This window comes from Cricetulus griseus, chromosome 3 (assembly GCF_003668045.3).
Source record: "Cricetulus griseus strain 17A/GY chromosome 3, alternate assembly CriGri-PICRH-1.0, whole genome shotgun sequence".
NCBI lineage: Eukaryota > Metazoa > Chordata > Mammalia > Rodentia > Cricetidae > Cricetulus > Cricetulus griseus.
In genome coordinates, this window is record NC_048596.1 from 204,311,219 (window position 1) to 204,325,794 (window position 14,576).

Here is a 14,576-nt window from a genome sequence, read left to right on the forward strand (position 1 = left end):
ACTAAATAAAAAAGAAAAGAAAACAACTAGAGAAATTAGACCCTTTGTAGCCATTATTGACAGCCATTCTGACTTGGGTGAGATACTATCTCAGTGTAGTTTTAATTGCATTTCCTTGGTGACTAGGATTGTTGAAAACTTTCTAAAGTAGTTATTGGCCATTTGGGTTTCTCTCACTATGTGTCTCTGTCTCTGTCTGTCTCTCAACCATTTATTTAATTCATTAGCCCGTTTGTTGAATGGAAAGCTTTATTTACTTGATGTTAACTTTCTGCAAATCTTGGTAAGTTCTAACTATTAGCCCTTTGTCGAAAGTCAAGCTGGTAAAGATTTTCTCCCACACTGTGGGCTGTCTGTGTGCTCTGCTGGTAATTTTGTTGCTGTACAGAAACTTTAATTTTTTTTGTAGCCCTGTCTGTTGACCACAGGGGGACAGTTCATGTGGTATTGAACTTCCAGTAACAGTAATTTAGACTGTGTAGTATTTGTTGGAGGGACAGAACCACAGACCAGTTATTGTTATTTTATTCGGAGTGTGCCAGGAAGCAGGGAGATGAATGCTGGTGTTCAGCTTTCCTTTTCTTCTATAGGCACATTTAGAATGTGTCTTCACTCATCACATAACCCAATCTAGAAACTTCACAACAGGTATACCCAGAGATCTGAATGGTGATTCTAAGTCCTGTCAACTTGACAATCAAGGTTAACCACCATCTAATGGTTCTTTTTCACTATTGCTTATTCTAGCCTTTGTTTTTCCTCATGCATAGAAACATGGTGTTTCTATACATGCAATGTTAAAGATCAAAGTCTGGGCTCACAGTTGCTTGACACAAACTTCACTAAGCTACACATCCTGCCCAAAGGAAATGGTAAAATAATCTCATCAGTAGCTACAGAAGTCTTGCTGAGTTTTTAAAGGACATTCAGCGAGCCTGAGTATCACTTAGGGAGAACTGACCATGTCTTACATTGAGGGTTTCCACTGGGAGTACAGGGTTCCTCTCTGTATATCACATGGATTTCATTTCCCTTAGCTCCATTACATAGTTTTCACCACACTGGCCCTGTTGGAGTTTTGTTACATTTTTATATATAAGACAATATTCGGTTTATTTGTAGCTACATACTTAAAAAAAAAAAAACGATTATAGTGGTATTGCAGTTTTGATTTCAGGGCCTATGTGCTTAAAATGCCTTTTGTAATATAAAGTTCAGTGGGGTCAGTGAGATGGATAAAGGCATTTGCAATCAAGCCTGAAGACCAAAGTTCAATACCTGGAACCTAGAGAGATCTGACTTCTGGCAAGCTGTCCTCTCACACACACACACATATACCATGGCGTATGTGTACACACACACACACACACACACACACACACACACACACACACACACGATGTATGTATGTATGTATGTATGTATGTATGCATATATGCACATATAAAGTTCAATGGTGTTTTGTATTGTTTTGCTTTGAAACAAGGTGTCCTGCAACCCAGTACCAGGCTGGCCTGGAACTCACAATGTAGCCAAGGATGCCCATAAAATTCTGACCCCATGCCTCCTCCCAAATGCTGGTATTCTGGCTATGCACCACTACTCTCTGGTTATACTATCCTGGGATTAAATCCAAGCTCATGCATAGAAGACAAGCACTCTCCAGCCTTAGCCACTTTCTCAGCTGACTCCTAGGGCTTGACCTATTGATCTTCTGTGTCAACTGCTGAACTTGATTTGTTGTTTTAGATTTTTGTACGTTCCTTTGGATTTCCTATTAAACCATGTCATCTGAAAATAAGACTCATTTCTTTCCTACCTGTCTGCTTTTCATTTCCTTGGCTATGTTGTATAATTGTCAAGAACTTCCACCCCTCTTTGGAAAGATAGTGGAGAGGCCTCTGGGTCTACTTCACTGCTTGTCAGAGGAGAGACATTCATTTTCTTCCCTGCGTGTGAAGAAAGCTATAGGTGTAGAGAAACACTTTTATTAAGCTTAGCGGTCCTGCTGTAATTTTTCTGGGGATTTTTGTCATAATGGAGGTACATTTGTCAAATGCCTTTGCAGCATTTGATAGGATTGTGTGATTATTAAAATTCTAGTCTAGGCCACATTTGTGTGATGAGCCCACTGGGTCATAGTGTATGATTGCTGAATTCTGTTCACTAATATTCTGTTGAGGACTTCTGCTTCTATGTACATGAGAAATATTGGTCTCCAGCTTTCTTTCCTTCTCTCCTCTTCCTCCTCTCTCTCTCTCTCTCTCTCTCTCTCTCTCTCTCTCCTCTCTCTCTCTCTCTCTCTCTCTCTCATGCACATACATAGGTGGCATTGTTTCCATATGACTTGAGTACCTTTTCTGGATTCTTTTCAATATATGTAGGTGTCATTTATGCAAACAGAAGTCTAGTTAAAATGTGAAGAAAGGTAAAATGCCATGAAACATTAATACAAGTCTAAAATACTACTCCACAGAAATAAGTCTTCACTGATTTTTACTCCAGCATGATTGTACTTATGTCTGGGCTCAGTGTAATACTCTCATACATGGTATAATGATGATCAAAACAGGGAAATAACTGTAGCCATCTTCTCAAACACTGCATTCAAATCCTGTCTTCTGTTTCAAGGTGCACATTGTTGCTAGCTGAGGTCACTGCACTGTGCAACAAAGATGAAACTCCAACCTTCCTTCATAGTTGTGACTTTGACCTCTCTGCAACCTCTCCCCTCCCCCATGCAGCCCCGCTCCAGCCTCTGGCAGCTACCATTTGACTCACTGCTGTGAGATGTCAGTCTGTGCATCTGGCTTCTGTCACTAGGCATGATGTCCTCTGACCTCATTCACCCTGCCCTACCAGATAGAATCCCATTCTTTACATGGCTGAATAGTACTCATTTGTACATGTACACCACATTTTCTCTATAAGTCTATCCATTTTTGAGCACTTACAGAAGTTTTCAGGGCATAGCTTTTTAGCAAATCACTTTTTGTCTTAAAAACACCCCAAAGTCTGTGCTGAGAGATGACTCAGTGACTAAGAGGAACAGTCCTCTTGCAGAGGACGTGAGTTCAATTTCCAGCACTCACAATGATTGGCCAAGAGTACACCTGTAGATCTAGCTTCGGAAATGCACTGCCTCTGAGGGCATCCATACACACATGTAAATACCAATATAGAGACACAGAATTGAAATATAAAGATGGTAATAAGACATCAGATTTTTGTTCAAGCGTGGTGTCCTTTGGATTATACCAGTGCTGGCCTGCTGGGTGTGTGCATGGTGATTCTGAATGTTCCAGAGAGCCTGTGCAGTGTTCTCCTTAAAGTCTCATAGGCATACACCCCCACGATAAGGGTACTTTCTCCAAATCCTTGGCTGCTTTTAGATAAGCAACTCAATTCATAAATGTGTAATGAAAATACTTCCCTATCAAAAATTATCCAAATTTAACTGAAAATTCTTGTTTTCTAATAGGGAAAAGTTACCAATAAAATTTGAAGGGGGTCTGTACAGAGTAATTTATTAAAATTTTTAAGTCAGTAAAGATGATCACCTAAGATCTGTTTCTAGTTTTAGCACAGGCAGTTTTTATTTCAGAATTTGATCATGTGGGTTTCTTTTCTGTCCTTGATCCATTCTGGCATTCCATTCTGACTGAAAAACTTGAAATCAAAACCAGTGTCTCTGATCTGAGGTCTTCCTGCCATTGATGCAATAGGATGTGCACTCATGATGAAGTTTCACAGAGCTTCATATTTGTGTGGCTTTTCTTTGAGTAATATATATTTATTATACCTACACATACATGCAGATAGGTAACAGATACAGATAGACGGATAGTATATGTGTAACTTTTAAAATTTGTTTTTCTTTTTGGTTTTTCAGAACAGGGTTTCCCTGTGGCTTTGGAGGCTGTCCTGGCACTAGCTCTTGTAGACCAGGCTGGTCTCAAACTCACAGAGATCCAACTGCCTCTGTCTCCCAAGTGCTGGGATTAAAGGCGCACACCACCACCACCTGACTTTAAAATTTCTTTTTGTCTTGAAAAAAAAAAAACTCAGAAGTAATGTCCAAGTCATGTGTGGGTGTGTTACGTATTTAGAAAGCTGTTTGATACCCAGTTAAATTAATAAGACAAAAGTAGGCGATTGCCTTGGACCTCCTACGACCTTCCCAGTCATGGGCTTTTGACCAGGGTTATCATATCAGGGAATAATGTTTTACCATGAGGCAGGACACAAATTCAACCACAAAAGCAGTTGGCTGTATGTGTGATCATGTGTGTATGCACATATGTGGGTATGCATGCGGTTGCTAGAGGTCACCATTATCTCTCTTCTTTTGTCACTCCCCCACCTTAGTTTTTGACGCATGGTCTGTCACTGAAGCTGCAGCTCACTGATTTGCTAGTCAGGGAGCCCCAGGAATATCCTGTCTCTCTCGGGGCTGGGATTACGGGTACCTACCACCATGCTTGTTGAGCATACTGGGGATCCAACTCAGTCCTCAACAGCAAGCGCTCTACTGTCTGAGCTGTCTCCAAGACCCCGTGTTTTTCTATTTTTGATGTCAGCTAATCACTGCGAGTTCACTCTTATCACTGAGTCATATTGACATGAACAAAATGATTATGCTTAGCATTTATGGCATTACATGAGAATCTAAAATGTGTGTAAATTGTCACTCATAACACACATCCCCTATAACTGCATGAAACAGAGTACGTCCCACAAGATAGCTTGATGAAGGATCCTGTGTTCACTTCATAGAAAAGGAATAATTTCTCCTGCTTCAGCATTGTTGTAATTTTACAGGATCCAAGCCAAAACTCGAGAATTTAGGGAACGGCAGGCTCGAGAACGCGACTATGCTGAAATCCAAGATTTCCATCGGACATTTGGATGTGATGACGAGTTGCTGTATGGTGGCATGTCATCCTATGAAGGCTGTTTGGCTCTCAATGCCAGACCCCAGAGCCCAAGAGAAGGGCACCTGATGGACACTTTGTATGCACAAGTGAAGAAACCACGGAGCTCCAAACCTGGGGACAGGTAGGTGCTGTTCATCATAGCTTTGCATCTATGTCAACTCTCTGCTAGTTATGGACAAGGGAGAAGATTGCTTGTCAGTGCCCACTGTTAACTGCCTTTAAAAAGCTCTTGTGTCTAAAGGTATTGAGTTGGCACAAGTCAATAGCTAATGGAAAGAACAGCAAGAAGTTTTGATTGCTTTCCTTACAGTTCCAGCCTAGCTTGTCCTGCTCTTCATGACCCTTGGACTTGACCTGCCTGTGGCTCACAGCTCAGATCAAAGTCAAACTCGAATATAAGCAATGTGTTCTTGTCTTGCTATAAAAGGGCTTCTGAATAATTAAATGCAGGGACCATGACTTAGAAGGGCCACATTGAGGGTGGCATAATTTTATGCTGTGAAAGAATTAGTAAATAAGAAACAGTACATCTATTCTACAAGAGGCTTCAGGTTTGATATGTTTATCAGCACAGCAGACAGAGTGGAATGCTGATTGTGTTTTAACAGTTATCTAGTTATTTAAGCATTTAACTAAGTCTGCGAGCCTGCATTACTGACAGACACTTATTAAGGCTCTGTACTCTGTACTGCTGGTATACTTGCTTTAAATGGTTATATACATATTTCAGATTTTAGCTGAAACAATCCTGAATGGATCTTTTCCCACCCCTCCCTTTATAGACTCCAACACCATATGGAGTTTAGCTTTGAAGAGAATAATTCTCATTTCCTTTCATATCAAACATGTGCACACTATTGTCATAAACAATACGCCAATCGTGTTATAAACGTCGCTTATCGCTCTCTATGGCAGCTGGGCTTTGTAAATTATAAATGGTTTTACTTAAAAACAGTGTTTCTGAAGCATTTATGTGCATTAGGCTTGCCTGAAAGGCTTCTTGAGACACTGGCTGAATGTTTGGATGCAGTAGGTTCAGGGCGGAGTCCAAGAACTTGAATATTTTAGGTTCCCCTAATTCATGCTGGCCCTGCAGGTCTTGGCTTCAGAGTCCTCTGCAAGACACAGTCAGTGGACTCTTTTGATAATTCCTTGCTGCAGTTTTACCACAGCCCTTATTTTAATAACTGACTTCTTGTGATTAGTAACAGAAGCTTGCAAATGCAGAAAGCAACTTCCGGCAATTAGAGAAAGAAACATTTTTAAAAATAGCAGATAGGAACAAAAGCAAGCACAACAGCTCCCGAATGAGCACATCCCAAGGCAATTGTTCTGGCCTTGCACCTTTGTTTTAGTTTAGATTTTTCCTGATTATCTCAGAAAATCTATTTAACATTGAATATGAGGAGTAAATCCTCTACATAAACACGGAGGTTGCTCCAGCCTCTTCTTTGTGTCCCTATGAAGGCTCGTGTGTGTGTGTGTGTGTGTGTGTGTGTGTGTGTGTGTGTGTGTGTGTGTGTGTGTATTAGCAGAGATGTCAGAACTCAAGAATGAAGTTCTCATCAGTAGCAGTGACATTTTCTTTGAAAGCTTTTTGCCTCATTTCTGCCATGATTGTGGAAGCTGCCTGCAGAAGGTTAAGTGGCATCTGAAGGTGCTTTCTTGAGAGAAAAGTCACCAAAACGCCCGCATTGCCGGCTAGTGACTCCTGAGGGAAAAGGGAAAAGTTGGCCTGGGAATTATTGATGGCTGATAAAAAAGACCTAACATCTCTCACAAAACTCAAAAAATCTGAAAACCGGGGGAAGGGCTTCAGCAGTGACACTCTGAGCGGACCTTCCTGCTCTCACTAACCACAAAGGGCTGCCTTAAACCCCAGTGCTCTCCAAGAACTACTATCTCACCTGAAGACCTCTGCAAGTGTTCAGAAGGGTGTAGCTTTTTCCCAGGGCTCCCCACTCCAGTTTGCAACATCTAGACTTGTGGTCTCCAGGCCTTGCTCTGCTAACCCAGATCTGCAACAGACCCTGGCTCATGGCCACCCACTCTACCTCTTAGGGAGGGATCACACACTAAGCAGAATCTCAGAACCATGCCTTTGGCACTGTTTTCCTGAAGGCCCCTTGGCTTTTACCTGGAGAGCCATGATTTATTTTTTTCAGAGAAAAGAAAAGATTGCAGACACTTGCCAAATTCTTGATGTTACTTTTACAGAGAATAAGATATCCATTAATGATTAATAATGTTGCTACTTTAGAAGTGGCCTTTGTGCCTGTCAAGTCTTCCTCGCCCACCTGCTGTTGAATATGGATCTTGGCTTGGGAGCATGGCCTCACTCTGTTGTCTTTCTTGTTGAAGAGAAAGCACGCTTGGGTAGTGTAGAAAAGCCCTTTTCTATGGAAAGGCAATCTCTTGCTACTGCCACACTGCTATAAGTTGCTGTGATTATAATGTTACTTAAATACACATAAAACTAAAATGGGACTGGACTCCTTGGTAGGACCATTACACATCTAATAAAACTTTGATCTTTACAAAGTTAGGTATAAACAAAATGAAAAACCCATTGCATTCCAGTGAACTTTGTTAACATGGCCAATAATATTTTTCATCATTTTGTTTTAGTGGTGGGTATAATGATACACACCTGTCATGCCCATGCTCAGGCAAGCTGGGGTTTGTTTTGCTACTTTTTCAGGGTGAGTGCATATTCATTTCACCTGTCTCTTTCTCCTGACTCCTTCAGTGCTTTTCCAAATTGCTGGTCCATGATCATTAACTGGAATATCATATTTATATCATTTACAACATCACCCAGTTTTTGTCATCATTAATTTGAAACAGTGAAAGTGACATTTCTTGGGATCTTTCTGTTTGTAAAGTTAAGTTTAACGTGGCTTCAAGATGATCTAGAATATGTTTACATGAACTTAAAAAAAGTAATCAATCTAGTGAAAATATGAAAGTTAAAACCACTTAGAGAGAAATTCCCTCTGATGAATAATGTACAGATGCTCGTCGGCTGACTAAATGTCACCAAAATTTGCAATGGATATCTGTCGAACTTTGCTATTCAAATCTCTGTATTTTGTGAGAGTGTAGGAATTGCTGATAATCTGAAGTACACTTCTCAGATTTTCTTTGTTCAGTAAAAAAGCAGTCCGCAGAATGCTTTGCTCAATCATTTTGATGGATCTCACAGCCAGAGTGTAGAAGCAACATAGGAAATATGTTAAAAGATATGAACTTGATGTCACAATGGGGACACTTTCCCTTCTCCACATGTTGTATGTGCAGTGGCTTTCTAGGATGCATAGAGTTTTGTTTAGAAATAGATTCATGCATGTGCAAGTGGATCTGCAGGTGAGTTTGTACCTATGTACATGCTTTAGTCACCTTCCCTTTACTGTTTAGTTTCATACATGTTTATTCTGTCAGTAATCTCATGCATGCCTAACTGGATCAGCACATGTGCCAGTACCTGAGTACATGCTGTAGCCATGGGACCACCTTCTATTCTTTATTCGTGTCCTTGGTAACATTTTGATTTTTCACATTAGATACATGCTAAATAGGCAAACCCTAATCTGTGCTCTGTATGAATAATTAGGCTTAAACTCACCATAATGTGTGTATGCTTCCTGTTTATCTGTGCATCACTATGGATTTAGACATGACCAGTGGTTCATAATCCTGTATTTTCTTGGCTAAGGTAACTTCTTCTGTGGCTGGTGTGTCCCACTTGGCCAAGAACCCTGTGTGTGATACAATGTGGTGACATATTTCCATTCTGTTCTGTACTCTGGAAGACACTACCAGTTGCCTACCTACCCAATACCTAGTCTGTCCTCTCGATTATGGAGTAAATCTTTGTTTACTCAGATATGTGTCTGCCTAAGCATTTCAGTTCTTAAATTCCTATCAAGTCATGTGACAGAGTTCTAACTAGGCAGATGGGACCTCCTACAGAGCTGTTTTTTTTTTTTCCTGGTGTGTGTGCATGCGTGCGTGCGTGTATGCTTGTGTGTCCTGTGAATGGGGATCTCCCTCGAACATCTGAAGCTCTTGGCCCCAACCCTAGCACATTAGAATCAAGGCTGCTTGGGATTACACCTTAGTGTTCTCTTTTTTTCTGCTAGGATCTTGGATAGGTACTCCAGGGTGGGCCTTAACTAAAAAGCCTAAAAGGGACAGCCACATGGAAACCTTTGACTACTGGTAGTTCCTTCCTGACTTGTCCAGCCTTGCTCCTTATTACCTTGGAAAAATCAGTCTGTTGCTGAAGTTGTTGCCTTGAGATTTGTGTTTCAAGAGGTCAGGCTGGATATAAGTAACTGTGTATAGAAGAACTCACAGAGAAGCTCTGGTCTCTTCTCCTCCTTTTCCTCATTCCCCTTCCTCTTCCTTCCCTCCGCATTTACCTGGGCTCCTCACACCTGTTCCTATTCCTCCTCCTTTTTAAAGACGGAATCTTATGCATCCTTGGCTGACCTCAAACTCACTACATAGCCAACGATGACCTTGAACTGGCCCTCATGCCTGCACCTCCCCAGTGCTGAGGCTGCTTGCTTCACACTGGATTTTATCAATTGAATGTTGGCCAGCAGAACCCTTGTTAGCTGTTTAAGACCTTAAGACCCTAATAACTCCCACCTCCATGGACAGTTCGACAAGATCAGAGGCGGTTGAGATCATGAACTTGAACTATGAGAGCAGCAGGCCAGAGTTTGATCCTGTGCTCTTTCATTGTGAGCTGAGCATTCTGCTTCATTCCAGTCACCTGTGAAATGGGGTGTCTGTGGCATTTGCTCATGGCTTGGCAGAGATTAGCTCTGTTAATAGCAAACAAAGTTCTTAGCTCTGTGCCCAGTGCATCATAAGCACTATTTCAGAATTTGTGTTACAGTTGTTATTTACAAAATGGGCTTTTGTTCTAAAGAGAGCCCAGTGTTCCCACATGGATACAGAAAGCAGTGAATGAAATAGCACTCATGGGTGACAGCTCATAAGGTATTTCCTTCAACAGTAGAAACTTAAAGTTTCTGTACCTCTAACAAGGATGACAAGTTTCAGTCAGGGTCTCTCAGTAGGCTTCAATTTATTTTTTAGAGTTAGAAGTTCTTTGTTTTGTACTTTTCCATGGAATCCACTGAGAGTCTTCATGCTCTCTTTTCATGGAATTCCTACAGATCCCTAACTCCTAAGCTTCTACAGAGTAGGATCTTCAGCTGTCAAGCGTCACCTATATTCTTGGCATTTCTGTCCACGTCAGGCAAGCTCCTGGTGGGGCTAGGAGCTGGACCCAGGATTGTAACAGTCAGAGACTTGACTCTAGTCTATGCCTGAAACAATTTCCATCGGTCCCTGTAGTTTAAAGCTCCCAGTATACAGTGCCATGGAAAGGGGCTTGTCGGGACCAGCTGACCTTGTCGAATGTGCCTGAAAAGGGGAGTGAGGATTGAGAAGAGAGACCAAAGACAGAAGACAGAGTTGGGAGGACTCTTCGTAAGTACTGCAGCAGCCCCAAGTTTATCACTCATAGCCCTTATATGCCCCAAGCAAAAGGGAAGGGCAAAAGACTTCCTTACTGTGATACAAGGAACAAACAAGTATAATTACCTCCTTAATACTCAAAATATCTAGCAACCAAGCCCTAAGTCAAACATCCCATTATTTGGTCTTGAGGAGCAAGACTTCTAGTGGCCATGCCTTTAGCCAAACATCCTATTATTTGGCCTTGAGAAGCAAGAATAGGTTTGAACTCCCTGACCTTAAGTCAAAATGGAACAGAGTCAATACTGTGGGCTCCCACAGGGCATAGATCTTACATCAGGTGGGAGCAGGTGAGGTTAGGAGTGAATCCTTGAGAGGATTGTGGGACCCTGTTATGTTACTCTCTTTGCATCCTGTCCTCCAGGTAGTGAATTGCTGTTTACGTATGCTCTGACCATGATGTACTCTTGTCTCCAATCACAAAAACAGATGGGCAAACTGACTATGGGCTGAAAACTACATAATGTAGGCCAGAAAAGCCCCCCACCCTTTTTTTCTAAATAGGGAAAGGTGAGAATTTGAGACAAGGTCTCATGTATCCTAGGTTGGCCTCACTAGGTAGGTAGTCAGTAGTGACTTCGAAATTGTCACCCATCTGCCTCTACCTTCCAAATGCTGGGCATGTGCCACCATGCCCAGTTAATACAAGTGCTGGGACTATAACCCATTTTTTAGCCAGGCACTTTACCAAATAAGCTATATCTCCAGCCCCTGAGTAAACCTCTTAATACTCTGATTATCTGAGGAATCTGTTGCTCTAATGCCATCCTGCCACACCGGCTACATTCTAGAACAATGGTTTTCAAATTTGAGAGTGTGCATAGAGAACCCAGAGTACCCTGCCCATCTCACCACAGCACAAACAGTGTAAGAGGTTTCTTTTTCCAAGTAGGGCCTGTTCTCAGAGCTGACTGGGTAGGAGGGCTGCTAACCTTCAGGAAATGAACCCACCACAAGAACCTCTCCCAGGCATGCTGCTCTCATAGGAACTCTGATCCTGTATTTCTCACTGAGGACTGGCCACTCATCGCTTTCATACATTCCCCAGTTGACTTTTGTGCTTGGGAACACAATGTGCTTGGGCTATGGGAAAGAAAAACATGGGTTCTAGCAGGAGCTAGTCACTAACATCTGTTAATAGCAAAGCTGTGAAATAATTATAATCATCACTGGACACAGCCCATTTCATTCCCAGTTCACCCTGATTAAATCATTTTATTAAGTGGCTTGTCTTGCACTTGTGATGTTATTCCTGTATTTTATTCATTGTTTCTTTAACAACACTGGGTTGCTTTTCATACAAGTTACACAATTTCATGTAGGAAGTTTAGAGTGCTCTGAATTTTAACAAAGGTATGCTGAAGTCATGGTCAGTATTTTTTTTTTATTTACTTGAGGACACTATGCAATCTGTGTATGTATTCAGATACTGGACTCTGAGGCAGCTCCAGTGGACATTTGCTTACTGTCATCATGCAATCACTTGCCACCAAGAATGCATTGTCCTCAAATATAATTGAAATAAAGCAAGAACTGTGCTGTTACAAATCTAAATGCAGGAAAATAGTAGGCTAGACTCCCTGAGCTTGCCTAGGACGCCTTAATGGAAGCATAAATACCATAATCATATGCTTTTCACATGCATTTTACCATGAAGGGAAAATGCCAGTTTTAAAAGAAAAGACCTTTATGAACTTGTTCACTCCTCCCCACTAAAACTGGAATCCTGTTGAGTCAAAAAGAAGTCTGGCAGACACAGTACAAAACTAATTTTCTGAGATATAGGCAGTTATTAAATGTGTGCCCTTTGGAAAATGTTGGGTCATATAACAAAATTGCATTTGCTATTCAAAAAGTCAAATACTACTCTACTTCCACTCACTTCCTGTTATTTATGTCTGCTTTTCTTGAAATATGAGAAGGTAGTCTAGAAGGGGGTAAAAACTGTTAGTGGGTCGGTAGAGGTCACCGCTGTCCTTTGCACCATCGCTCCTGGACCAGGTGTCTGTACCATCTGTCATCTGCCCATGATAGTTTCTGCTCCTTTAGCACTATCCTCTGCAAGTGCTCTCAACTCCTTCACTCCCGTCAACCTCCTCCTCAGCTTAGGAGCTAGAAGTTACCCATAGCTGCATCTGGCTTCCTGCTCCTCATTGGCTGACATTTACCAGCACCCCTTCCCAGTGGAATGGGTACCACTCTGAGAAACAGACTGCTTGTATTGTCACCACCATCTTCTTCTGGAGACAGGACCCTTCAGTTGTAGCACATGACAGGTGCCTGCCAGTTTGCCAAGCTAGGGAATTCCAAGTTTCTTTCTCTTCTGCAGCACTGCTCCTGTGTCTAATAAGAGTCTCCCAGCATCCTCCTTGTCTCCACTCTTGTTCCTGACATGTCTCTACTTCAACCACTACCTGGGGTAGTGGTTAAAAGAACTTAAAATCAAATATGACTATGTCTTACCTTTACTTGAAATTATTCTATAGCTTGTGTCTACGATGTAATCTATTGCCTTAACATGGGGCATCTGGCTTCCCCAGCTTTTCACTTCAGGCCCCTCTTCTACATATCCTGCAGTGCCCTGTTGGTTCACATCTCTTTACTAACTCCTTATCCATGTTAAAAATACAAACCTAACTGTACCAGGTACACAGATGAGCCATGTAGCTTTTGGTTTTACAAGTTCTGCGAGTGTTATATTTTGGTGAGGAGGAGTGTCCTAGTTAGGGTTTCTATTGGAATGATAAAACACTATGACTGAAAGAAACTTGGGGAGAGAAGGGTTTATTTGGCTTACATTTCCAGGTAATAGTTCATCACTGAGGGAAATCAAACCAGGAACCTAAAATCAGGAAGTGATGCAGAGGCCATGGCTTGCTCCCCATAGCTTGCTCAGCCTCTTTCATATAGCATCTAGGATCACCGTCCCAGGGGTGGCACTGCCTATGGTGAGCTGTCCCTCCCACATCAATCGTCAGTCAATACAATTCACCATAAGCTTGCCCACTGGCCAGTCTGGTGGGGACATTTTCTCAACTGTGGCTCCCTCTTCTAAAATGACTCTAGCTTGTGTCAAGTTGACCTAAAATGAGCCAGTGCATGAAGTGAACAGCCCCCATTCACCGATATGTCTAATACAGTTAGAGATTCTGCAGTTAAAAGAAAAGCTGAGGTGACACAAACAACCCAACAAATGAAATTGTGAAAGTAATGAAGCCATAAATAAGGTCATGGCTAATCTTAAAGACATTTTGTTTAATTCTTTTTGTTGATTAACGTTGCCTGAAACCACAATTTGTAGAAGTAATCTGTGAGGGGGGTTGTTTATTTATGTATTTATTTCTGCCTTAGGGAACACTTACATATTCTACAGAAATGTGGGGCTAAATGAAAACTATTTTAGACTTTGGTAATCATCAGTAAATTGCCCCCAGCAGAGTGTACTCATTCAGTCTTAATGTCTTTCTTGTCACTGGGCCCTGAACTTACAGGTCTTTGATGATGAGCTAGCTTTACTGCGGTGGCCAGAATCTCCTTCGTCTGTGTGGCATAGTGTGTTATTTTAGTGTCTAGCACATTTTAGTATCCCACTTTGCCTGCACTTTGGTACAGTAAGCCATCTCTTTCTTTTAGTCTCCCTACCACATTTCCCCATCCCTTCCACAATCCAAACTCGTAGCTTTAAGTGCCAATCTTATTGGTATTTAGTGATCTTAGACTGGTGTTATTTCCTTTTTTGCTCCTGCATAAGGATGGAATATCAGTCTACTATTAATATAAATTCATGAGGATTTATGTGGAGCCCTGTGGTGAGATGCATTTTCAGCTTCTTGGGAGACTTTATCGAGCCCTGAATCCACAATCCATTTTTAAATTAACTCCCCAGATGTTCCAGGGCCCTTCTTTGGACACCCTAAGTCCTCCCATGGATGTTTGATTACCCCGTATTTCCTTCTTCATTCTTTCCTTTTCCATGTTTTCTTCATTGGCTGATTCTGCGTATCTGAAATAATAGCACTATTTGTTTTTAAAAGAGGTTTTTCTTTGATGCTCAAGGAAATAGCTGAATTATCCATAGCTCCT

At 41.6% G+C, this 14,576-nt stretch overlaps 1 protein-coding gene across 13 annotated transcripts in view; it reads left to right on the forward strand.

The window, feature by feature from the left end:
- Nucleotides 1-14,576, forward strand: part of Pard3 (par-3 family cell polarity regulator) — a 543,701-nt gene that overhangs the window by 403,407 nt on the left and 125,718 nt on the right. For 12 of the 13 annotated variants that reach the window (XM_027404768.2, XM_027404773.2, XM_027404769.2 and 9 more), the window contains one exon: nt 4,822-5,058. The exons of the other annotated variant lie outside the window; for it this stretch is intronic. In XM_027404768.2, coding sequence (XP_027260569.1) covers nt 4,822-5,058 — 237 coding nt within the window. The remainder of the gene's footprint in view (nt 1-4,821; nt 5,059-14,576) is intronic. 13 annotated transcript variants of the gene reach the window in all.